The 27459-nt window shown below is 43.6% G+C and overlaps 1 protein-coding gene across 1 annotated transcript in view; it reads left to right on the top strand.

The window, feature by feature from the left end:
- The window catches only part of ERAP1 (endoplasmic reticulum aminopeptidase 1), a 111381-nt gene that overhangs the window by 69637 nt on the left and 14285 nt on the right, over window positions 1-27459 (top strand). The window contains exons 4-13 of the mRNA XM_040342557.1: window positions 8546-8684; window positions 12988-13122; window positions 15283-15403; window positions 15497-15651; window positions 17439-17552; window positions 20610-20741; window positions 21304-21435; window positions 23839-23913; window positions 26206-26363; window positions 27026-27105. Coding sequence (XP_040198491.1) covers window positions 8546-8684; window positions 12988-13122; window positions 15283-15403; window positions 15497-15651; window positions 17439-17552; window positions 20610-20741; window positions 21304-21435; window positions 23839-23913; window positions 26206-26363; window positions 27026-27105 — 1241 coding nt within the window. The remainder of the gene's footprint in view (window positions 1-8545; window positions 8685-12987; window positions 13123-15282; window positions 15404-15496; window positions 15652-17438; window positions 17553-20609; window positions 20742-21303; window positions 21436-23838; window positions 23914-26205; window positions 26364-27025; window positions 27106-27459) is intronic.

The following is a 27459-nucleotide window of genomic DNA, read 5'->3' as shown; positions in this document are numbered from 1 at the left end:
TCTAAGACTATCCCAGTGCATCAATCCCTCAAGGATATCATCCGGAGGGAATGGGCTGAGCCAGAAAAGAAACTTCCCAAATTTAAAACCTGGAAACGCCGCTGTCCTTTTAAAGATGAGGTGGAGGATACCTTTTTCAAGGTTCCCCGTCTTGATGCATCTTTAGCTCAGGTCTCTAGGCAATCCGACCTCTCTTTTGAGGATGCAGGGAGTTTAAGGGATGCCATGGATAGGCGTGCTGATACCTCCCTCCGTAGAGCCTGGGAAGCCAATGCAGCCGCTTTGGGTCCTGCGTTAGCTTCAGCATGCGTCGCAAGGAACACTGCCGCTTGGACTTCCAGGCTGTTGGATCATCTAGCAAGTTCTTCCAAGTCTAGAGAAACTCAAGAGTCCCTCCAGGTTATTGGCAGTGCGGTAGCCTATTTGGCAGACGCAGCTATTGAGACAGTTCGCGCTTCAGCCAAGACTGGAGCACTTATCAATGCTTCTAGGAGAGCTGTCTGGTTGAAAACTTGGAGGGGCGATCTTGCGTCAAAAAAACGCTTGTGCGCTATTCCGTTTGAAGGTTCCCTCCTGTTTGGCACCGCATTAGATCAAGCCCTAGCGAGGTCCTCTGAGAAGGGAAATAAGTTTCCCTCCAGACCTAGAGCAAATAGGGGGAAGTTTTTTCGTCCCAACCAGAGGAAAAACCCTCCTCCAGGGAAGAAATCGGCGCCCGGCAGGCGCTGGGGGTTTGGAAAAGATAAACCAAAGAGTGGGATCCTTTTTTCCAGCCCCAAGCCTAGTGAAAAGGATCCCAAGTGACGAGAGGGTAGGGGGCAGGCTCTCCAGGTTCCTTCCCGTTTGGGAGGATATAACCAGGAGTCCTCATGTCCTTCAGATCATCAGGGAAGGTTACAGGCTAGAATTTCGCCTGTTTCCTCCCCCTATTTTTCTCCTCACACATCTACCAAGCGATCCTCGCAAAGCCGCTGGACTTTCCCAGAACGTTGCCAGCCTGGCAGAACAGGGAGTCATAGTCCCAGTCCCTCCAAATCAAGAGGGCCAGGGAGTATACTCCCATATTTTTGTCGTTCCCAAACCATCCGGGAAATTCAGATTGATCATCAATCTCAGACCCCTGAACGTTCATCTTCAATACAAAAAATTTCGTATGGAGAATGTTTACAGTCTCAGGGGCCGCTTACCTTCACGTCCCTATTTGTCCGGATCACCAGAAATTCCTCAGATTCGCCCTCACCTCTGCCCAAGGAGTTCAACACTGGCAGTTCTCGGCCCTCCCCTTCGGACTGGCTTCCAGTCCGAGGGTGTTTACGAAGGTCCTGGCAGAGGTGATGGCTTTTCTGCATTTAAAGGGGATCTCCCTCGTCCCTTATTTGGACGACCTTTTGCTCTTCAACCTAAGTCGGGATCAGCTCCTTTTGGACCTGGCCACTGTCATGACCACCCTGGAATCCCTTGGTTGGATCGTCAACGAGGAGAAGTCTTCTCTCCTTCCAGAACAAAGGAAGATGTATCTAGGTTTTCTTATAGACTCCCTAGAAAGGAAGCTTGTCTTAACCAAAGACAAAGCACAGGGTCTTATGACAGCGGTCAGGTCCCTAGTAGCGGCTGTAGATTCCTCTTTCAGAGAAATCATGAGGTTGTTGGGACGGATGACGTCGTGCATCCCGGCAGTTCCTTGGGCCCAACTCCACTCAAGGCCCCTGCAGGCCTTCCTTCTCTCATCTTGGGGGGGAACGGAAGAGACGCTGGATACCAGGGTCAGTATCCCGGTTCCAGTAAAAGACACCTTACAGTGGTGGCTGTTTCCCCAGAACCTTTTAAAGGGTCGTCTGTGGAGTCAGGTCAACCCGATCAAAGTCACTACAGATGCCAGCAGCTGGGGTTGGGGAGCCCATACGGAGGAACTTCGAGCCCAGGGTTCTTGGAATCCCCAGCAAAGGCGGGCTTCCTCCAACTACCGGGAGTTATTGGCGGTTGGGGAGGCTCTGGAAGCCTTCGAGGAGAGAATTCGGGGCCGAGAGGTCCTAGTTCTCTCCGACAACGCGACTACGGTCGCCTTTCTCAACCGGCAAGGAGGCACCAGGTCTCACTCTCTCCTAGCCCTCTCCCTGAGGATCCTAAGTTGGGTAGAACAGAGGGTGCCCTCTCTTCTAGCAGTCCATATAAGAGGGACCCTCAATCTGGAGGCCGACTTTCTGAGCCGCCAGCCCATCCTTCAGGGGGAATGGGAATTATGCCCGGAGACCTTCAGCTGGATTTGCCAACAGCTCGGTCGTCCAGAAGTAGACCTCTTTGCGTGCAAGGGGAACAGAAAGGTGAACAGGTTCTTTTCCCTCTCCCGAGAGCAGGGTTCACTGGGGGTGGATGCGTTGGCTCAGCCCTGGAGATTCCGGTTGGCCTACGCCTTTCCCCCCTTGAATCTCATTCCAAGGGTTCTGCAAAAATTGAACGCCTCAGACACCAACCTGATTTTAATCGCACCTTGGTGGCCCAAGAGGTCCTGGTTTCCCACCCTGAAACATTGGGCTCTAGCTCCTCCGCTTCCTCTCCCTCTCCGAGCGGGTCTTCTGCGGCAAGGGCCGGTCTCTCATCCGAATCCAGAGTTCTTCAGCCTGACGGCATGGCTCTTGAGAGGTGGAACCTGCAGCAGAGAGGCTGTTCGGAAAAGGGGGTCTTTTCGCGCTGGTGCTACGCGAAACAGATTTCCTGCCCTGCCATTCCCAGCCATCCTGGATTTCCTCCAGGATGGGGTGGACCTAGGCTTAGCCACTAAGACCTTAAGAGTCCAAGTTGCGGCCTTGTCCTACTTTTTGGACAGGAGCCTTTCTGGGGATCCTCTTATCAGGAGGTTTCTGACAGCTAGGGACAGACTTTCCCCTATACAAGTGTCTAGAATTCCCCCTTGGGACCTCTCCCTAGTCTTGAATCAGCTATCTAAGGCACCATTCGAACCTATAGATAGTATTCCAATTAAATTACTTTCATTTAAATTTACTTTTTTGTTGGCTATCACGTCTGCCAAAAGAGTTGGAGACATGCATGCTTTTTCCATTAAGGAACCCTTTCTTCGGGTTTTTGAAGACAGGGTGGTACTGAGTCAGGATCCTCTGTACCTGCCCAAAGTGGCAACTAAATTCCACAGATCCCAGGAGGTAGTCCTCCCTTCATTTTGCGCAGATCCCAAGAATGAGAAGGAAGCTACTTTTCATTGCTTGGACGTAAGATTTTAAATCTTTTGATTTATTTAGAGAGGGTACGTGAGTTTAGGAATTCCCCTCATCTTTTGGTTAATTTTTCTGGTCAGAAAAAGGGTCAGCAGGCAACGAAAGCTTCTATATCCAGATGGATCAGGCAGGCTATTTCTTTATCCTACACCTTAGCGGGTAGGCCAGTTCCTGTTATCAAGGCCCATTCCACCCGATCACTGGCAGCCTCCTGGGCAGAAAGAGCAGGAGCTTCCATAGAACAGATATGTAAAGCGGCGACCTGGTCAAGCCAGAATACGTTCGTCAGACTTTACAGAGTCGAACTGCTGTCACCGCAAGATCTGATGTTTGGTAGGAAGGTCCTACAGACGGTGGTCCCGCCCTAAGGTAGGCCCGAAGATTGCTTGTTTTTCTCTCAGCGTGCCATCCTGGAAGACGAGGGAGAAATGACCAGTTACACTTACCGGTAGCTGGATTTCTACGATGTCTTACAGGACGGCAGGCCTACTTCCCTCCCTGTTATTTACTGCTATCCGGAGTTATTTTTTGTTAGGTCCTAGGACCGTGTTCTAATAGCGGTTACTTATCTACAAACTGAGGCACACGGGAAGGGTGGGGCCTTTTAACCTCTTTTTTGATTGTGTTTCCTGTCAGGTGGCCAGTCTACTCTCAGCGTGCCGTCCTGTAAGACATCGTAGAAATCCAGCTACCGGTAAGTGTAACTGGTCATTTTATTCTAAAGAGACCATGTCACCATACCATTGATTTCAACAACCATCTTCTAGAGCTGCACGATTAATTGTTTAAAATTCACAATCTCGATTTAACCCCCCTCACGATCTTAAAGCGGGAGTTCACCCATTTAAAAAAAAAAAAAAAATCTCCCCTTAGCTTCCTGCTCGTTCGGTCTAGGGGAATCGGCTATTTATATTAAAATATGTGCAGTACTTACCCGTTTTCGAGCTGCATCTTCTTCCGTCGCTTCCGGGTATGGGTCTTCGGGAGCGGGCGTTCCTTCTTGATTGACAACCTTCCGAGAGGCTTCCGACGGTCGCATCCATCGCGTCACTCGTAGCCGAAAGAAGCCGAACGTCGGTGCGGCTCTATACTGCGCCTGCGCACCGACGTTCGGCTTCTTTCGGAAAATCGTGACGCGATGGATGCGACCGTCGGAAGCCTCTCGGAAACCTGTCAATCAAGAAGGAACGCCCATTCCCGAAGCCCATACCCGGAAGCGACGGAGAGGATGCGTCTCGTAAACGGGTAAGTACTGCACATATTTTAAAATAAATAGCCGATTCCCCTAGTAATAACGAGCAGGAATCTAAGGGGGAAAAGTGCCCTCTAAGGGTGAACCCCCGCTTTAATCCTGCATTTCCACGACAAGTGCAGAGCTTGTTCTCTGCTCAGAGCTGTCAAAAAAAAAAAAAAAAAAACTGGCAAAGTTTATAATAACACTGCTTAGCACTGAGATAAAAAGAAACATTGTATCATTTGGTTCTTTTAGATCAAAGGGATGAACTTCGGTCTGTAAATGAGGCCACCTAAAGTCTAATGTCCTGTACACACGATAGGTTAGTTTGATGAAAACGGTCTGATGGATTTTTCCATCAGTTATCCGATGAAGCTGACTGATGATCAGTCGTGCCTACACGCCATCAGTTAAAAAAACGATCGCGTCAGAACGCGGTGACGTAAAACACAACGACGTGCTGAAAAAAATGAAGTTCAATGCTTCCAAGCATGCGTCGACTTGATTCTGAGCATGCGTGGATTTTTAACCTATGGACGTTCCTACAGACGATCGTTTTTTTTTTACTATCGGTTAGGTATCCATCAGATAATTTTAAAACAAGTTCCATTTTTTTTAACCTATGGATAAATAACCTATGGGGCCCACACACGATCGGTTTGGTCTGATGAAAACGGTCCATCAGACCGTTTTCATCAGACTAACCTATCGCGTGTACGCAGCATAAGCCTTTTCCTGACACTTGTTGCTTACGAGTTAAAATCAGTATTTTTTGCTAGAAAATTACTTATAACCCCTAAACATTTAATATCATTTTTTAGCAGAGACCTTAGAGAATAAAATGGCAGTCCTTACAATATTTTTTTGTCACACTGTATTTGCGCAACGGTCTTTCGCTTGCAATTTTTTGGGGAAATAATACATTTCAATGAATAAAAAAACAAAAACGAAACGGTTGCTGCTGGGCTGCTGCCATTTTGGATGTCGGTAGAATTCAAAAGACTCAATGATACTTATAGGGGTTGTAAATGTACAATTATTTTTTTTCCTAAATGGCTTCCTTTACCTTAGTGCAGTCCTCCTTCACTTACCTCATCCTTCCATTTTGCTTTTAAATGTCCTTATTTCTTCTGAGAAATCCTCACTTCCTGTTCTTCTGTCTGTAACTCCACACAGTAATGCAAGGCTTTCTCCCTGGTGTGGAGTGTTGTGCTCGCCCCCTCCCTTGGACTACAAGAGAGTTAGGACGCCCACTAACACACAGCTCCTTTCTATATCTGCAACGTAGAGAGAGTAATGACTCTAATGTAGTCCAAGGGAGGGGGCGAGCACGACACTCCACACCAGGGAGAAAGCCTCGCATTACTGTGTGGAGTACAGACAGAAGAACAGGAAGTGAGGATTTCTCAGAAGAAAGAAGGACATTTAAAAGCAAAATGGAAGGATGAGGTAAGTGAAGGAGGACTGCACTAAGGTAAAGGAAGCTATTTAGGAAAATAAAATTGTACCTTTACAACCCCTTTAATAGTAGTCTGCTTTGCTGCTACCCCAGAAGCTATATAAACGGGTATGTAAAGAGAAAAGGGGTGGGGGTGGGGGGAGTTGGCCTGCACAGGGGGTTATAACATGGCAGGAAGGAGAGGAAACTCTGGCTGTCCTAGGAAATTGACTCTTCCTGAACAAGTCAAATTTGCTAAAAAGTTCAAAATATTTAATGGAAAGGAAAATGCTGCAAAAAAACATATTTAATGCTTAATATTTCTGTGGTTTCACCCGAAATCTTGTCTGTCCGTTGCTAATTTACAAAACAAATGAGCACAGAAAACTAGAGAAAAAATAGAACAATTACCCATAGAAATGAACCTTTTCTCATTATTCAGATTGTGGCAAAATAATTGGCTTGGAGTTCCACTTTAAATGATATAAATTGGAGCTAAAACCAACTACAATTTATATAATTTAAAGTGGAACTTCAGCCCAAACTTGTTTTGTCTATTTTGAGTCGTAAAAGGTTGACAAGTTTTCGTTGTGCTGTGTCTCCATTGGGGATATTTTTTCTTCCTACCATTACTGGGGGCACAGAGAGCAGTTAAAGGTTTTTTTTAAGGTTTGTTTTTTATTTTCTAAATGGGTTCCTTTTAAGCTAGTGCATTGTTGGTTCACTTACCTTTTCCTTTGATTTCCCTTCTAAATGTTTTTTTCTTTTGTCTGAATTTCTCACTTCCTGTTTCTCCTCAGTAAGCTTGCCCACATGTTCTGGCTGGGGGTTAGTCAGCCAGAACAGCTTACTGAGGAGGAACAGGAAGTGAGAAATTCAGACAAAGAAAAACACATTTAGTAGGAAAATTGAAGGAAAAGGTAAGTGAACCAACAATGCACTGGCTTAAAGGAACCTATTTAGAAAATAAAAAACAAACCTTTACAACCCCTTTAAAGTGACCACTAAATGATATATATATATATTCTTAAAAAAAAAAGTGTTCCTACATAGAGTGGGACAGCGGAGAACAAATGTAGCCACCCTGTAACAGGAAGCTGCTTTACGGCAGCAAAAAAAAAGCATATTGGAGAAGGCTTTGAGCAAAAGAACGTATGTTTTATGTTCAAGTAAAACTCTCCTTTTTTTTTTTTTTAAACCAGGGTTCGACAAAATCCGGGCGCCCGGTCGCAATTGTGACTAGAATTAGCGACCTGGCACCCAGGGAAGCTTAGGCCTGCAGAAGGCCGCAAAGCCGTGGCCTCAATTACCGGCCGGCACAATACCCCATCCGTGCGCCCCCACCTCCCCCACCGAGCGATTGCCCTCTTCTGCAGGGCTAAGCTTCCTTCTGTGATCTGGCGCCATTTTGTGGTGGCCAATTGGCATGACAAGTAAACCAGCAATCCAGCAATTCTAATGGAGCTTCCCCAGTGTTTTCACTGCCATCTCCTTCCTCTAATTGGAGCCCCCAAACATTCTATATATTTTTTATTCTAACACCCTAGAGAATAAAATGGCGGTCGTTGCAATACTTTCTGTCACACCGTATTTGCACAGCGGTCTTACAAGCGCACTTTTTTTGGAATTTTTTTTAATAAAAAAAAAGGCAACAGTAAAGTTAGGCCAATTATTTTTATATTGTGAAAGATAATGTTACACCAAGTAAATTGATACCCAACATGTCACGCTTCAAAATTGCGGCCTCTCGTGGAATGGCGACAAACTTTTACCCTTTAAAATCTCCATAGGCGACGTTTAAAAAATTCTACAGGTTGCATGTTTTGAGTTAGAAGAGGTCTAGGGCTAGAATTATTGCTCTCGCTCTACCAATCGCGGCGATATCTCACATGTGTGGTTTGAATACCGTTTACATATGAGGGCACTACTCACGTATGCGTGCGCTTCTGCGTGCGAGCTCGGCGGGACGGGGCTCATTTTCTGGCTCCTAACTTTTTTAGCTGGCTCCTAGATTCCAAGCAAATTTGTCAAAACCTGGTTTAAACCACAGTTTAGTGCTACAGGTAGCCTGGATATCTCCATGTGCCGAAGTGATCGGCACATGCACACTGAAGCAATGGCACGTCGTGACGCTGCTTCAGTTAGCTGTGCATGCGGCTCCCACGTGCATGCGCGGGAGTGACATCATCGTGGCTCCGGCCAATCACAGCGCCAGAGCCGGGATACCCAGAAACAAGCTCCAGGAGAGATGTCTGCGGCCGGAAGGAGGGGGTTGAGGATGGCTGCCGGGGCTTCGATCTAAGGTAAGTAATACATAATGAGCTAGTATGCTATGCATACTAGCTCATTATGCCTTTTTTGTCTTGCAGGTTTTTATTTTTTACAACCACTTTAATACCTTTGCAGAGGTTCTAACCCTTCGTGCTGTGTCCAAAATTGAAAAAAAAATCTGTGTATTAGTGCTCCTTATTGGCATTGGCCCAGCATCCAATACAGTTATGGTTGTCAAATTAAGAGTATTCCAAAGCTGCAGTGAATTGTACACAGATTTGGTCTAATTATCCTCACAGAAATGTAAACCAGTCCTCTAATGCTATTAGATGTAGCAACCATAATCTACATCCTGTATAAAATTTCTTCCAGAGTCCTGGCTTCAACCCAGTTTGAGCCCACAGCAGCACGGATGGCTTTCCCTTGTTTTGATGAGCCTGCCTTCAAAGCCACCTTCTCCATAAAGATCAAGCGAGAAGCAAGACACAGCGCCGTGTCCAATATGCCTATAGTAAGTACCTTTTATGTCAAATGGTGAAAGACAGCTGAATGTCCTGTATGGGCCATGCAAAGAACTAAACTGTATTCATTGGTTACCGTTCTTTGAAACCCATTTAATTTTGAATAGATGCCACAGTTATTTGCTTCCATGTTTGTAGGTGGAAGAGCGGTTTTCGCCTTAGAGGTGGCATGAGGGGTGGACATCAGTTTGTACAATGAACTTTAATGTTCACTGGAAACACATTAAAGTGGTTGTAAACCCTTCCATCTACCCAGTGACTGGCCTTAGGTGATGCACAGAGATGAAACAAATCCTCCTACAAGTTTTACCTAATTATCTGCAGCCCTTTCTTTACATCCATTCAAAGTTCTCAATTTTAAAGTTTGTCTGAGCGTTCAGAAAAAAAGGGGCAGAGAGCGGAAGTTACACTCTGCAGAGCTCAGTGAAGAGAGCTCTAAGAGCTGATTGGAGAGAAGGGACACCCCCCCCTTCCACACAGCACCCCCCCAGGAACAGAGCTGAGGCTGTTTAATCAGCTGAAGGTCCGTCCCCTATCACCATTTGTCTCTTGGTGTTCGAAAAACTTGTCAGAAGTGATTCCTACTGCTAGCCGAGGTCCAAAACAGCAGACAAAAGTGACACAAAGGCCTCGTACAGACGAGGGGTTATCCGCTGGAAACGGTCCACCGGACCGTTTCCAGCGGACATTCCTCCTCCGGATTTTGATCCGATGGCTTGTACACACCATCGGATCAAAATCCGCGCGGAAAACATCCACGGTCAGTCACGTGTCGCGCCGCGACGATGACGCGGCGACGTGCGCGACGCTGGAAGGTAAACACTTCCACGCATGCGTCGACTCATTACGACGCATGCGAGGGATGGGAGCGGACGGACTGATCCGGTGAGTCTGTACAGACGACTGGATCAGTCCGCTTGACTGGATCCCAGCGGATAGATTTTGTAGCATGCTACAAAATCTATCCGCTGGGAATCCGTCGGCTGGATTTTTATCCGCCGGGAAATGTCCGCTCGGACGTACAGACGACCGGATCTATCTGCTGGAACTGATCCGCGGATCAATCCCAGCGGATAGATCCGGTCATCTGTACGAGGCCTTAGTGCACTGTAGAAATATATGCTTGTTCAGATTTCACTTATATATTTCCACTTTAAATAGTAGTGCCATTCACTTTAGTCAGCAATGCCAATATCTGGGATCCTGGGCACTACCATTTTCCTTTTTCTCAATTATGGCCTTGCCTTGGTAGGAATTTCTTGTGAGACAGTAACCAGCATCCCAGGACATATACTGAAACCAAATGCACTGGGTAGAGGCTCAAGCATATTAACATGCCTCCTCTTCTAATGCTCCAGAGCAGTGTACAGTGATACGCCAAAGGGCTCATGCACAGAAGTTCAGTGGAAATTTGTATGGTGAAAAAAGAAAAGTGCGGCGCAAAAGAAAAATTAATTAACACATATAAGTAGATGTAAAATAAATATAAAAATATGCCAATGAAAAAAATGTCCAAGTGTCCATAAATAGTGTCCTTAAGTGAAAAATCACACAAATGAAAAATCACACAAATAAATCCGGCAGGGGTGAAGGTGAAGAGGAGACACCAGAGGAAAATCCACCACCAAGGTTAAGATGGACTCTCACCTCATTGCTTCGACCCAAAAGAGTCACAAAGCATATCTGCAAACAATTCACAGTCCGGTCCGACCTCCAGATAAATCACCAAATCTTATAGGTATCCGCAGACCACCATAAATAAGAAGAAAACACAAAGAAACTCTAGTGCTCTCTGTATAAACTGGTTTAATAGTTAAAGGATAAAAATTCAAACACTCACATTTAAAATCACTCAAAGCCGAGTGTAAGCTGTATCATCATGGTCAGCGTGGTCACAGTGAACAGCGGCAATGATCGAGGTGACGTCCAGCGTAACTCCTCCTCCTTCGTACGCGTTACGTCCCGTGGGCGGGACTTCCTCAGCGTCTCTCCACCTGATGCTGAGGAAGTCCCGCCCACGGGACGTAACGCGTACGAAGGAGGAGGAGTTACGCTGGACGTCACCTCGATCATTGCCGCTGTTCACTGTGACCACGCTGACCATGTTGATACAGCTTACACTCGGCTTTGAGTGATTTTAAATGTGAGTGTTTGAATTTTTATCCTTTAACTATTAAACCGGTTTATACAGAGAGCACTAGAGTTTCTTTGTGTTTTCTTCTTATTTATGGTGGTCTGCGGATACCTATAAGATTTGGTGATTTATCTGGAGGTCGGACCGGACTGTGAATTGTTTGCAGATATGCTTTGTGACTCTTTTGGGTCGAAGCAATGAGGTGAGAGTCCATCTTAACCTTGGTGGTGGATTTTCCTCTGGTGTCTCCTCTTCACCTTCACCCCTGCCGGATTTATTTGTGTGATTTTTCATTTGTGTGATTTTTCACTTAAGGACACTATTTATGGACACTTGGACATTTTTTTCATTGGCATATTTTTATATTTATTTTACATCTACTTATATGTGTTAATTAATTTTTCTTTTGCGCCGCACTTTTCTTTTTTCACTTATGCTTTGGGAATTTTTTATGAATTCATTCTTAGTGCTGGCTAGCATATTTTCTATTATTATTTGCATTTCCCAGCGCTGAATTTTCACATTTTTATTTTTGAAATTTGTATGGTTGCTGCGAAAAACCTGGGTAAGTATTTGATATCCCCATTGGTATTGGCTTGGGATGCTGTTAGGATTATTGAATCGGTTCTCTTAAGAGTTGCTACTCATGAAACTCAGACAGATGCTCTGGGTTTTCTAGACATCGGTACTTCCATGGGCAGTTGGGTTAGAATTCTTCCTTAATTTACCTCAAAGCCTGTGTCAGTTCCTGTGATGTAATGTCTTCATTATCACCATACCTGGAAACTCTCTGGGTTTAGCCTGGAGACTCCAGATAATCAGCTTGCCTACCAGGTCTTTGGACCTCTAGGGCCGCGTACACACGGTCGATCCATCCGATGAGAATGGTCCGATGGACCGTTTTCACTGGTTCACCGCTGAAGCAGACTGATGGTCTGATGCGCGTACACACCATCAGTTCAAAAACCGATCGGGTCAGAACGCGGTGACGTAAAACACAAGACGTGCTGAAAAAAACGAAGTTCAATGCTTCCAAGCATGCGTCGACTTGATTCTGAGCATGCGCGGGTTTTGAACCAATGCTTTTGTGTACTAACCATCGGTTTTGACCAATGATCAGCCGTCCATCAGTTCGATTTTAAAGCAAGTTCTTTCTTTTTTGTCTGACGGACAACAGACCGATGGGCCATACACACGGTCGGTTTGGACCGATGAAACTGGACTTCAGGCCGTTTTCATCGGTTTGGACCGACCGTGTGTACGGCCCTAGGAGTTTCCTCTACCTCAGCCACTCTAGACTGACAGGAGTAGTGACAGAAATGTTACTACTCCTGTCAGATAACGGAGCGGTAGAGAGATCTTTTCAGTGAAGCATGGCTGCTACTATGCCCCTATCCATTCTAAGGTCCACTCATTTTCAAAGTTCAGAGGTATGATTATCATAAGCGGGACACAAAGGCCTTTCACAGGCTCCTCACGCGATAATGATCTGATCATGTGTCTGGTACAGAAAATATTACTTGAATTAAGGTCACAAGTTGTGGAATAGACCCGGAACAGTACCTTTTTCCTACAGGTATACCTATATAAGGAGTAACAGAGTCCATCTACCACACTTGAAAGATCAGCTATCTTCATAGTATTTTATTTATTACAGGTTCTTATATAGCGCTGTCAATTTACGCAGTCCTTTACATATATATTGTAAATTAACATCAGTCCCTTCCCTCATGGAGCTTACAATCTAAGGTTCCTAACTCCCATTCGTGCACACACATACTAGGGCTAATTTAGACAGGAGCCAATTAAACTACCAGCATGTCTTTGGAGTGTGGGAGGAAACACATGCAGGCACAAGCAGAACATGTAAACTCCAGGCATGTAGTGCTGTGGTTGGGATTCAAACCAACAACCCTAGTGCTGCTAGCCGGCGGTGCTAACCGCTTAGCCACTGTGCTACAACCACATCTGTTGAAAGAGGGATCACCACCTCAAAAATTTGGAAAATAACTTTTTGAAGAGTATATATTGGCCTCATATTATAAGCAGTAAAATCCACAGAGCTATCCACACCAATTGCTTGGGGCATCCAACAATTGTCTTTATGTATAATCCACATTCTCCTGGCTCACCAGATTCTGGAACATTTCTCTATCCAGGTGAAGACTGTGAAACTGGATGGCGGGATCCTAGAAGACCACTTTGATGTCAGTGTGAAGATGAGCACATATCTTGTAGCATTTATTGTTTCAGACTTCAAGTCCATAAGTCAGGTGACAAATCGTGGAGTGAAGGTAAGGACTAAATTCCATGCACATATAGAAAATGATTTAATGCAGTTGTGTATCCCTTTACAGTAATTAAATGTATTTGATATACAACTGGCATGAATATCTCTTTGCACAGCATCACACACATGGGAAGAGGGAGGGGCATCACCAAGAGAAAATCAGGCTCTGCTGCATGCAGAAGTGCTAACAGGGATCATACTGACAGGAGGAGTGAGAGAAGTGAACAGAGGGATGACTTGCCATGGTGTTTCTGCTAACTTATTAAGAGCATTCCACTTTAGGCCTAGAAGTGACACAACTAAATCCCTTTACTCCAACAAATAAAGTGGTGTCACCCTCCTGGTTCTGCACTTTGCTTACGCTTGAAAAACGTGCAAAAAAAGTGAGCATGAACACGCCTATCCTCTACGCTCAGATGTGAATGGAATGTGCTTGGGAGGAGTTTTTAGGCAGTAAGGATGACCAGGGAGGAGAGGTGAGGGTTCAAAAAAAATAAACGCTGATCAAAGTCACATAGGAATGCTTATCGGTAAAGTTGCTTCGTGTTCTAAAACAGGGTTTTGGTCATTCCCTTCTGGCCTGGATTTTGGCCCTATACTCCTCCCCCTCCACCACAGTGAGTATGCTGGATTGTACTCCAAACCCTTTCAGAGTTTCAGAGGGATGTGTGAAGGCTGCCCCTTTTCTCCTATTCATTTTATTCTTATTCTTATTCCTTCACTGACCCCAGTCAAGGGACACAATTCCTCCCAACTACACCAACAATGGGGCAACATTCCTCCCAATGACACCAGCAATGTGGCACAATTCCTCCCAATGACACCAGCAATGTGGCACAATTCCTCCCAATGACACCAGCAATGTGGCACAATTCCTCCCAATGACACCAGCAATGTGGCACAATTCCTCCCAATGACACCAACAATGTGGCAAAATTCCTCCCAATGACACCAGCAATGTGGCACAATTCCTCCCAATGACACCAGCAATGTGGCACAATTCCTCCCAATGACACCAGCAATGTGGCACAATTCCTCCCAATGACACCAACAATGTGGCAAAATTCCTCCCAATGACACCAGCGATAGGACAACATTCCTCCCAATGACACAATAATGGGGCACAATTCCTCCCAATGACACCAACAACGGGACAAAAATGGAGAATTGTGTTTTTCCCACTGACATTTGGGACCTTTTTTATTCTCAATACCCACAGTCCGGTCCCCCAAAAGTCTGAAGGACAATAAACTGGCCCTTTGTTTAGAAAGTTTGGAGAACCCCAATATATTAGGAGTTTTTAATGCTGGAGTGCACTATAAAGTAAACCTATTTGCTGACTGTTCTCTCATAGTCCTCACAAATCCTCTTATCACCCTTCCAAACCTGCAAAGCACCTTGGCACAGTTTATTACTATCTCAGGTCTCCAAGTGAACCCTGCTAAATCCACGGCTTTAAGTATTATCTTGTCTAACGACATGGCATTGCATCTCCAGCCTTATTTCTCATATCGCTGAGTGACTTAGTCCTTGAATTAATTAGGAGTTAAACTGACACCCTGATACGATTCCTTTTTGCTGCTAACTGCATAAGGAAGGTCAAAGAGCACAATAAAATGTAGCAGTCATGGAAATCCCCCTATATATACTGTAGTAACACCATTAAAATGACATTCCTACCAAATGCCCTCTTCTTCCAGACTCTCAGTTAGGGTCCCTTCTTTTTTGTTTACACCTCCTCCAAAACAGGATCCTCTATTTGGGCCCACAAACACCCTGGAATCCCCCATTCTGTTCTTTTGTGTACTCTTTTTGTTCATAGCTTGCAGGGTGGCTTGGGAGTACCTAACTTGACTAAATACTATCAAGCAGCCCAAATGTTACATGCTACCTCTGATTTCCCGCTCTGGGTACTCTTGGAGCTTCCAAATTGTGAGCCTATTCCCATTCCAGCCTTACTATGGCTTCCACAAAAAAAAATTGCCACCATTTTTTGTTTCTAAAGGGTTTCCGCTTTATGAAAATGTATATTGTTTAGGTGTTTAAAGTAATTTCTAGCAAAAAATGCTGATTTCAACATTTATAAACTGCCCTGGTAGATAAGTGGTTACATTGTCTGGATGTGTTTTATGTTCTGTATAATTTTTCTGCTTCCGTTTTTTAGATATCAGTTTACACCGTTCCCCACAAGATAGATCAGGCAACGTATGCTTTAGGTGCAGCAATAAAACTTTTGGACTTTTATGAAGAATATTTCCGTATTCCATATCCATTGCCAAAACAAGGTACCGTGTTTCTGCCTGGTGTTAGAATCATTTCCAAGGTTGGTAATATGTGTTGCTGGTGTTAATAATTATGGACTGTTTCTTATTTTAAAGATCTTGCTGCGATTCCTGACTTTCAGTCCGGTGCAATGGAAAACTGGGGCTTAACAACATACCGAGAGTCAGCATTACTGTATGACCCAAAGACATCCACAGCCTCTAGTAAACTCTGGATCACAATGGTCATTGCTCATGAACTGGCACACCAGGTGGGCAGGGACTTGGCTATAAAGTTGCTTGATGACTGTAAACCAACTGCTGAAAATCCTGTCAAAGGGCTCTTGATTAATACCATTTTATATGAGGGTTGATTTACTAAAGACAACAAGAGTGTTTGCTTTGCAAGAGAATTTGCACTTTTTGAAAACATTTCCTGAGTGAATGTGGTGAAGCTCTGCTGACTTCCATCATCCAATCATGTGCAAGCAAAAATGCTGTTTTATTTATTGATTTATTTATTTTTTGCATGTGATTGGTAATTCTTTGTAAAGTGAAATTTTACATTCACTAAGCTCTGGGGCAAATTCCCTATTCCCTTGCACTTTTAGAATAGATTCATGCACAACTACTTCCTTAGAGAGCCATAAACTGCTCTCTAAAATTACTACTACATAGAACAATACATAGAAACATAGAAAAGTGACGTCCGAAAAAGACAGAGTAGTCCATCTCGTAAGCCTATTTTTTTTTTTTTTTTTCGTTAACGTTGTTTGACTATAGAGCTGCAGTATGTTTATCCCAAGCATGTTTGAAGTAATTTTACTGTTGACTGTCCCACTTCCTTCCTCTGTAGTAAAAAAATACTTTCTAAGATTCGTTTTAAATTTCTCTCCAGTTAGTTTTAGGTAATTCCCCCGTGTTCTGGTTTCATATTGAAACAAAAAACTGCCCTCCTGAACCTTATTCACACCCTAATGTATTTAAAGCAGATTTCCACGCAAAAGTGGAACTTTCGCTTTAAGGACTCCTGACCCCCTGACATGCCACATACATGCTGGTACCTAGTTTTGACAGGTACCCAGCTCCCATATCCGCTCAGAGTGCCACGACGCCCTCAGTGAAAGTTATTTTCTACCCCTCCCTCCCTGCAATCCTCTGGGACACATCACAGGTCCCAGAAGATTTCCCAGACATTCAGGACACGCAGCGTGACTCGTGCATGCATAGTGCACACCCGGCTGTGACCCTGCAAGCTGTCACAGCCGGGAGCCCACACTATTGATGCCGGCACCAGGAAGAGGAGAGGGAGAGTACCGTGGGACAGGTGAGTGTGTTGCCCTATACACACGGCCGGGTTTTCCGGCGGGAAAAAGTGGCAGGAGCAGGTTATCCTTCTTTTTTTTGGGCAGTTTTCCCATCAGAAAAACTGCGAGGAGCATACACACGGCCGGGATTCCCGGCAAAAAAGTTCTCCTCGCAGTTTTCCCATCGGGAAACCCGGTCGTGTGTACGGGGCTTGAGTCAGCAGCTACACCTTCTATGGTTTAAATTGCCTTTTCTAGTGACTACTCACTATTTAGTTACAGAGACCATAACTATTTACTGTACACTGTGGATCCAATGTACTATTTCAGTGGGGTCAATGCAGTTAACCTCTTAGGTGCTGGGATTTTCTATGGTCCTCTAAAGATGCAGTGCACCAGATGATACTATATCAACCTTAAAACCCCACCAATCCATCCCCTGAATTGATACCTTTTAATCCAAATGGTCAGGCCATAAATTTAGATTGAAGCTACAGGTGGCATTGCAGACAAACGTCTTGAGCTCCTACCTAGATGAAGAGTGCTGGACATTGGAATTATTAAGGCTTGTGTACATGGGAATTGTTTACTTGCATCCTGACAGCTTAGACAACACCCATGTGCACAAGCCCTTAAGCAGTGTTGAAATTCTTCATTGTCTGCAGTAATATTCCAGGAATCCATGGTTTATTGCACAAGCTCTGTGTCTTGAATACATAAGGTCTTGCTAACACTGACTTTATTTCCTTCAGTGGTTTGGGAACTTGGTGACAATGGACTGGTGGAACGATCTGTGGTTGAATGAAGGTTTCGCAAAGTTTATGGAGTATATCGCTGTCAACATCACCTATCCAGAGCTACAAGTTGTAAGTCCCACACTGATGAGTGCAGCTCGCTAATGTGCATAATTAGACTTCTCAGATTGTTGTAAGCACTTATTCAATATGTCCTTAAAGGGTAACTCCTCTTCCATAGGAAAAATAATGGCAAATAAAAAATAATAATATAGCATATACAATTGTGACATATTGTAACTGAATGTTATTAAAAATTGCAATGCAATATGGCTACCTGAAAAGGTAATTTCCTGCTTGTGTATTTGGCCCACTGATTTTCCCAGAAGTCTGCACTAAGATACAAGTCAGATTTTTGGTATGCCTGCAAAATTTTACATTTTTGGTGACATACTCCAAAAGGAAATCTCAAATAAAGGGATCCTTATTAGAGCCCTGCAGGTGCAGCAACTGACTGATAATGTTAAAAGCACTCCCATACAGATCCACTCTGAACATGGACACAGACAAACAGCTATTTCTTCAGAATAACAAAAAGTAGGAATCTGCAACATAGTTTGTTAAAATTCCTGCAATCTACATCAGAGGTCTCCAAACTGCGGCCCGAGGGCCAGATGTGGCCCTTTGCTGTCCTTTATCCGGCCCCTGGGGCACAATTCCTCCCACTGACATGAGGCACTATTCCTCCCATTGACACCAACAATGGGGCACTATATTATCCACTGATACCAATGATGAGATACTATTCCTCCTACTAATAGGGGGAATACTCCTCTTCCTATTGACCACCAACCCTGAGGCCATATATGTTCTCACTGATGCCGGGCCCGTGACTTTTTCTTCCCTTGCTGGCCCCAATCCGGCCCTCCTAAAGTCTGAAGGGCAATAAAGTGGCCCTTTGTTTGAAAAGTTTGGAGACTCCTGATCTACATTGATCACCCAGACAGGAATGTTTTGTATTTTTCTCAACAAAAGGGGAGTTACTCTTTAAGCAGAGCTTTGCTACTAACTTTTACCTATCTTTCTTGGAGTTTTTATTGACCTCTTTAATATGGCTTGGGCAGTGTGAAGCATGTTATCTGTCTGATGCTGAACATAGGCAGTCAGACATCGTAATCGACTTTCAGATCTGGATGTACTAAAAAAAAATAATGGAAATTTCTATCTATTTTATGTATGACTTTTGTACTTGAATTTTATACTGTGGCACCTCATAGCAAATAATTAAAAAGGTCCTGAATATACTGTATATGCTGTACCTAGAATTACAGAAGACTATTGTTGGGACTTTTTTTATTTGTTACAGGCAGGGTGGATTTAAATCAAGGGTCTCAAACTGGTGGCCCTCCAGCTGTTGTAAAACTACAAGTCCCATCATGCCTCTGCCTGTGGGAGTCATGCTGGTAACTGTCATTCTTGCAATACCTCATTGGACTTATAGTTTTGCAACAGCTGGAGGGCCGCCAGTTTGAGACGCCTGATTTAAATCATACATTTTAAAGAGCAACTGTCATCTTTGTCCCACAGCAGCTCCTCCTCTGACCCGCTGTTGACTCACCGACCATCCCCTTCACTTTAATGGGATGACTGGTGATGCGGCAGTGACAAACAAGGTGAGAGGTATTGGCAGCAGGTGAGTGGATACCCGCTAACAGGCTCTGCCATGATTGATGTGAAATGACAGGTGCTCTTTAAATGTAAGGACCCATTCTTGCTGGTAGTTAGAATCTTTAATATTTGCAAACAAAATTACGGTTTCCTATTTAGAATAATAAGCTGTCAGGTTAGTAAAACGGCGATATCAGAACCGATTTTAATAGTACAGTTTGTAGTGTACATAGATTTGCAAAACAATGGGATAAATAAATATTCCTGAGCTTTGTTTTATCTCAGGGCTACTGTGAAATTGTGTGAAGGCATCAATGCAGTGCATGCAGAGCTTGGATTCATTGAATACGTTTGCCTTATGCTACATATCTAAGCTCCATTCCATGCTGAATAAACAAAATTATTAATGTATCTTAAATAGAAAACTATCTTTAGACAAATTTTTACTCCAAAAGCATTTTATTAAAATTAAATTTGATAAAAATCTAAAAAATCTGATTTTAAATAAAAAAATCTGATTTATTTATATATATATATATATATATATATATATATATATATATATATATATATATATTTAAATCATTGATTTTTATCCACCCTGGTTACAGGTACATCTACAGTGCTATCAATTTATGCAGCGCTTTACATATATATCATAGGCCCCGTCTAACGACCGAACATGTCTGCTGAAACTGGTCCGCGGACCAGTTTCAGCAGACATGTTCGGTCGTGTGTACGGCCGATCGGACAGGATTCCAGCGTACATTTGCAAGCCAGACCGTTTTAGAGCGGACAAATGTTTCTAAACTTTCTTAGAAACATGCCCGCTGGAATCAGACTTACCGTACATGTCCGAGTGGCCGCCATCCCTCGCATGCGTCGAATGACTTCGACGCATGCGTGGAAGCATTGACCTTTCAGCGTCGCGCACGTCGCCGCGTCATCGTCGCGGCGACGGCGCGAACACGTCAACGCGCTGTCTGTCCGCGCGGATTGTCTCTCATTTCTGTATGATGGTGTGTACAGCCATCATACAGAAATCTCCGGGCGGGCATGTCCGCTGAAAATGGTCCGGCGGACCGTTTTCATCGTACATGTTTGCCCGTGTGTACGAGGCAATACATTCACATGAGTTCCTGCCCTCAAGGACTCTACAGTCCCTAACTTACATTCATACATACTACGGCCAAATTAGATGGGAGCCAATGAACCTACCAGCATATCTTTGGAGTGCGGGAGGAAACCGGAGTACCCGGAGGAAACCCACACAGGCACAGAGAAAATATGCCAAACCAGGCAGGTAGTGCCGTGGTTGGGATTCGAACCGACATTAGTGCTGCTAGGCAGAAGTTGGGTTTTTGAAGATACCAGATCACAAGAGTCCATGCTGAGAAAATGAATGGAACTGTTCATGTAGGCTGTGTCTAATGACAAAAATAAATGTTTTATCAGATTGTGCATGCACCTGGATTATACAATAAGATTTTAACGTAAAAGTGACATTGTTGTTTCCTGCAGGAAGACAAATTTCTAGACAAATGTTTCAGCGCCATGGAGGTAGACTCGCTGAATTCATCCCATGCCGTGTCTACACCTGTAGAGAACACTGAGCAGATACATGAGATGTTTGATGAGGTTTCCTACGATAAGGTAATAACTGATTATTTACCTATGACTTGTCACAGGTCTGCTAATATTTGATCTAGCCACCATTATGCTGTTGTAACTTGACTATGGATGACCAATCTGTTTACAAGTCTACACTGTAAATGTTAAGTAACAGATTATTAGTGGCACCATTTTGTAATGATGAATCACATGATGGAACAGCACTTTCAGTTGTTATTCTCCCTTATCTACAGACGTTGGCAACTCTTTTTTTGGAGATAGTTGAATTCTAATTAAACAGATGATGAAGTTATTAAGACATAACACAATTTTGATATGCCCAGCTAGTGCAGCGTGTGGAGCTGGCAGCTGTCTAGTTGTTTTTTGGATCTATTCATCCAGGAGGGTAGAACAAAAAACTTATTACAGTTTATTTACAGGACATTAGGAAAAGTCCTATATCACAGGAGAGTATTACCTTGTCTTCTTTGTGTCCCAGAACTGGTTATATCCATTAACAAGAAAGTTGTTTTTACATTTGTGGTTGTTTGTGTTTCAATATCATTAATATATGATGATATATTTCTATAATCCCATTTTGCAGGGTGCTTGTATCTTGAATATGCTGCAGGACTACATTGGTACTGAAGGCTTTGAAGCTGGGATCATAAATTACTTGCGACGTTTCAGTTATCGCAATGCCCAAAATCAAGACTTATGGGACAGTATAACTGATGTAAGTTCACTTTTATTCCATTCTAAACTAAAACGGTCTAAATGAAATCTTTGACTGTCAGTGAAATATGGAACAAATCATGGCAAAATAATAATAAAACATGGTTATGGCTGCAACATCATAAAGTAAAATATCAACCCTCTGGAAAGTGAAAAGATGACCAAGTGACCATAGACCCCCAGGGGGCCATAATGGTACCTTTTCACCCCCTTTGTGACAGCAATAAAAAAAGAAAACGATTTTGAGGTATCTTAAATAAGAAGCACAATAATAAGACATTAGTGCACTTACAAAATGTACATATACAGTATGCACAATTAGGAAACACAGACAGGGTATCCCTGCACATGTTTTAAAACATAAGTATTATTTTAGTAACATTATTTTAACCCCTTTACAACAGTCTTATGCATATATGTGACTGCATGGCAGGTGGGTCTTTACACCCAACCACCATATGTAAGCATTTTCTGTTATTTTGGAGCGGATTAAATCGACACCACCAGAATTGTCACTGAGTGTAAAGCATAGAGTGCATGATTAAAGATTATGGGCCAGATCCACAAAAGGGATACGCCGGGGTATCTATTGATACGCCGTCGTATCCCTGTTTCTATCTATGCGACTGATTCACAGAATCACCGGCAGGTGTAATAGTTTTACACTGTCGGATCTTAGGATGCAGTACCTCGGCCGCCGCTGGGGGCATTTCACGTCGAAATTCCACGTCGGGTATGCAAATTAGCACTTACAGACATCCACGAAGCGGTTTCCCTTCGTGAAGTCTCCGTAAGCTGTTAGTTTGCAAATGCAAAATTAGGGCTACTTTTACAAAGTGTAAAGTTTAGTACACCATGTAAAAGTAGACCCTTCTTTCCCGCGACGCTGTCAAATTTTATTTTAAATTTTTTTTTTTTTCGACGCATCTCTTTTTTTTTCCCGACGCAACTTTTTTTACCCGGCGCGATTCACAAAACTCGGCGTAACGTAATTTCGCGCAAAGCACGTCGGGAAAATCGCGTCGGGAGCATGCGCAGTACGTCCGGCGCGGGAGCGCGCCTAATTTAAATGGGACTCGCCCCATTAGATTGGGCACGCCTTGCGCCGGATGGATTTAAGTTACACCGCTGCAAATGTCCAGGTAAGTGCTTTGTGGATCGGGCACTAACTTGGGAAATTTGCGGCGGTGTAACTTAAATGGGAAAAGTTAAGTTGCGCCGCCTGGCTGTGGATCTGGCCCTAAGTAACACACTGAGTTCAGAAGTCAGGATTACAGAAAGTTCAGGGTCAGGATAACATAGAGCAGAGAGTTCAGGGTTAGGTTTAAGTAACACACTGAGTTCAGGGGTCCAGATTAAGTAATGCAGAGAGTTCAGGGGTCCAGGTTAAGTAACACACAAATTTTAGGGGTCTGGATTAAACAAATCTTGGGCCTCGTACACACGATAGGTTAACCAGAGGACAACAGTCTGATGGACCGTTTTCATCGGTCCAAACCGATCGTGTGTAGGCCCCATAGGTTATTTAACCATAGGTTAAAAAAAAAGCCAACTTGCTTTAAAATAAACCTATGGATTTCTAACCGATGGAAAAAAAAAGATCGTTAGTAGGCACGACCATCGGTTAAAAATCCACGCATGCTCAGAATCAAGTCGACGCATGCTTGGAAGCATTGAACTTCCTTCAGACCGTTGTCCTCTGGTTAACCTATCGTGTGTACGAGGCCTCAGAGTTCAGGGGTCATAATTAGGTAAAGAAAAGCCTTCACATAAGGATTAAGTAACACACAGGGATTCAAATTAAGTAATGCGCAGAGTTTTGGGGTCTTAAGTGACGCAGAGTATTCAGAGGTTAGGAGTAAGTAACACTCTGAGTTCATGGGTCAGGGTTAAGTAAACAGAGTGCAGAGGTCAGAATCGAGTAACACAGAAAGCTCTGAGGTCAGGAGTAAGCGTTCAGGGATCAGGTCAGCAGTTACTTCCAGACTGTGGCTTGTCTCAGCCATGCGCTGGGGCCCAGCATTGTTCTTGGGAGCCATTTATTCCAAGCTGCATACTTAAAAGCTTTTTCCGTTTCTTTGGCCATCATTAGTGCAGTGTATGGAAATCATGGCTTCTGCGTAGTAGAGCTTGGCCCTCAACAAAACAATATATTCTGTATGGGTATACTGTATCAATGTTTATTTAAAATTGAAAAATGGATTTTACCACAAGAAACACAAAATGCCTGCCATCGTAGAAACCATTCAGTTACCATACAACACTGCAAGGAACTTGTAGTAGCTTTACAGTACAGGGGGAAGTATTACTCGTGCAGATAATTGATTAGGCCAGACTTTTTTTTATAAACGTTTTATGGTTTGTTAAACTGGCTTATGTGTGTGGTCTGTATTATTATTATCAGATTTGCCCTCCGGAAGGAACAGCCAGTGGGAATAAGGAAGAAATCCGATTCTGCAGAAAGCAAAGCCGAAAATCTGTAAGTTTAGTATTTTGTACTCTGTAAGTCCGTACAATATGTGTAATGTGTTGCTTCCTTCCATTTAAAAAAAATACTTTTTATAAAGGTTATTGTATCTGTTCATCTTGATATGAAGGCAATAATCTAGAGGGCTGAAGAATTGTTGGGATATTAAGTTGGGGGGCCATGCATGGAAATTTGGCGCTGGTTGTACAGAAGTCAATCATCCAATTGGGTTTCTGAATGATCAGTGCCGCTGGCTATAGCAGGCAGCAGTTATGAGTGTATTCTGATGGTGGGGAAGCGTCCCCGTCATCAGAACACAATAGCTCAGTGGGAGGGATTTCCCCCACATACCTCAAATATTTTTAGCAAGGTGCAAGGACAAAAAATATATTGTTTTTGCTACAACCTGTTCACACCAAAATGAAAGTGAGTTTTCCTCTTTCAAGCCCACCACTATAGTCGAGGTTGCTAAACTACTTGCTAACGTCCAGCTAACCACCTGCCCTCTGGATGCTTTTCCCTCGCAAATGCTACATTCACCCTCTGGTTCTATTCTACATTTTCTTAACTTGGCCCACAGCTACACCACTTGCCTGGTCTCAAAATACCAACCTAATCATTCTCTTCGTTCCTCTAAAGACCTCCTGCTCTCTAGCTCCCTTGTCACTTCCTCTCATGCTTGCCTCCAGGACTTTTCCAAAACCTCTCCGATCCTATGGAACTTGTTACCCCAATCTGTATGATTATCTCCTACTTTATTAGCTTTTAGACGATCCCTGAAAACCCTCCCCTATCCTACCCACACCTAACAACTATGGGGCAGATCCACAAAAATCTGCACTGGAGCAGGGTATCTGAGATATGCTACGCCGCCGTAACTTACTTGGCTTTGGTTTGAATCCTGAAAGAATTTGCGCCGTAAGTTACTGCGGCGTAGTGTATCTCTCGCCGCGTAAGGGCGCGGAATTCAAATGAGGCGAGTAGGGGGCGTGTTTCATTTAAATGAAGCGCGTCCCCACGCCGAATGAAATGCGCATGCCCCGTCCGTCAAAACTCCCAGGGTGCATTGCTCCAAATGACGTCGCAAGGACGTCATTGTTTTCGATGTGAATGTAAATGGCGTACAGCCCCATTCATGGACGACTTACGCAAACAACGTCATTTTTTTACAATTATACGCGGGAACGACGGCCATACTTAACATTGAGTACGCCACCATATAGCAGCTTTAACTATACGCCGGAAAAAGCCAAACGGAAACGACGTAAAAGAATGCGACGGCCGCTTGTACGTTCGTGGATCGTCGGAAATAGCTAATTTGCATACTCAACGCGGATTACGACGGGAACGCCACCTAGCGGATGCCGAAAAATTGCATCTAAGATCCGAAGGCGTACAAAGACGTACGCCTGTCGGATCTAACCCAGATGCCGTCGTATCTTGTTTTGAGGTTTCAAAACAAAGATATGACGCAGGAATTTTGAAAGTACGCCGCGTATCAATAGATACGCCGGCGTACTTTCTTTGTGGATCTACCCCTATGTGTCTATTTTCTCCATCAGCTCATTCCCCCACAGTTATTACCTTTTTGTTTCACTTGAGCCAAGCTGCAGCTCCCTGTATCCATTCAGATACGGAGCCCAGACCCGGCCCAGTCCCATCTTTCCCCTGATTGGCTAACTGACTTTGACAGCCGTGGGAGTCAAGGGCACTGCTGCTGTGTCTCAGCCAATCAGGAGGAGAGTCCCGGACAGCTAAGAGACTCATGGACATTGCTGGAGAGAGATGGGGCTCAGGTAAGTAATTATGAGGTACTGGGGTGGCTGCTACACACAAGGTTTTTTATTTTATTGAAAAATTATTTTTATTGAAATATTGTAAGCAAGACATACAAACATTGAAAAAAGGAGAGTGCCATGGCAGGACACCAGGCCTCTCAAATGTTTTTTATCTTAATGCTTAGAATGCATTAAGATAAAAAAAACCTTCTGCCTTTACAACTCCCTTAAATTTTAAACTAGCAACACGTTACAATCTGACTGTTGAGATCACCTTTAGATTTCCCAGCATCTATGTAGTGCACAGTTTACTTGATATACATTGAATAGAAGTTGTTCAAATGGCCCCTGCACTGCACAGCTGTTGGTAGCTATACATTGCATACAATGGCATATATTGTACTGTTTCTGTCTCTAGCAGAAGTTCCCCCTCTGTTGGTTTGATCTCCAGCTTCTGTTGCTGCGATAAGATAAAACATGGAACTTTTTTTTTACTGGATATCACAATTGTGTGTTTATGTTCCAGCACTGGACAGAGGACAGTATCATTGATGTAAAGGCAATGATGAACACATGGACTCTCCAGAAAGGTTTCCCATTGGTTACCGTCACAGTGAAAGGAAAGCGGGTCTATTTACAACAGGAACATTATCAGAAAGGTGCCAAAGACCAAGAATCAGCTGGGTAAGTTAAACATTCACACTATGGATTATTCAGACTGTAAGTACTGCCATGGCATTGTGCCAACAGTCATATCAATTATGAGAGGAAATAGAGTGTGTGAGTTTTCCCATAGCAAGCAATGAGATGTTTTGCTTACATTTTCTTAGTAAACTCTATTGGAATGACAGATGTAATCTGACTGTTTGGGAAACACCTTTACTTTACATTGCCAGTAATTATAGTCATCTCAGTGCCCTGAGATATTACAACTGTGTTCTAAAAACGGAACTGTTGTAGACTAGTCATGTACCACAATTAAATCTATACGCTGTCTGAGTGCCAGATTTACCATCAACCCATCCCCTATGTACCACCATTCTACACTGCCATCATTTGCTCCAATTCTATTCACATGTTGTGTCCCATAAGAACAGAACAGACATTTAATCTATGGAGTAAACCATCCAGATTTCTGCATGCCTGCCTCTGCTGTCAGTGAAGTGAGTATATTCTTCAAGGGGTCACTTCTGCACTTGGGTCTTGCTAATAACAAATACAGTGACATACAGTACAGCCAGTTCTACACATCCAGTACAATCTGGTGTTTAGTTGACAATATGTATTATTCCTAATTGTCCTTTTTTAGTATTACAACTTTTCAGGATTGTTTTTTGTTATTTTAGGCTGTTGTGGCATATTCCATTGACATACATAACTAGTAAAACAAGCAAAGTTCAAAGGTTTCTTCTGAAAAGCAAGAAAGGTGAGTTTCTGATATTAATAAATTACGGTAGTGTTAAAATTACGTAAAAGCTGATTTATTTTTACCAACTTTTGAACATTAACATATGTGAAAAAAGTGAAGTTGTCAAATACAGTCGGTCAGGATCTAACTAGTATAGTACTAAATTAATACTATCCCAGACAGTCTGATCTAACACATCAGCCCACACATGAAACAAATGAGAACTATATAGTGCTCCAATCATGGAACCAAAACTAAGTGACTGCAGCAAGGGCATTCTACAACAAGGCAAGCTAAGATGGCAGCCTCAGGCGGCACTCATGAAGGGTCAGCACTGAGGCTGGAGTGTTTACGTGTGGCATCCACCCCTGA

The sequence above is a fragment of the Rana temporaria genome, chromosome 1, assembly GCF_905171775.1.
Source record: "Rana temporaria chromosome 1, aRanTem1.1, whole genome shotgun sequence".
NCBI lineage: Eukaryota > Metazoa > Chordata > Amphibia > Anura > Ranidae > Rana > Rana temporaria.
Note: the sequence above shows the minus strand (reverse complement) of the source record. Positions and strands in the feature narration are given on the sequence as shown.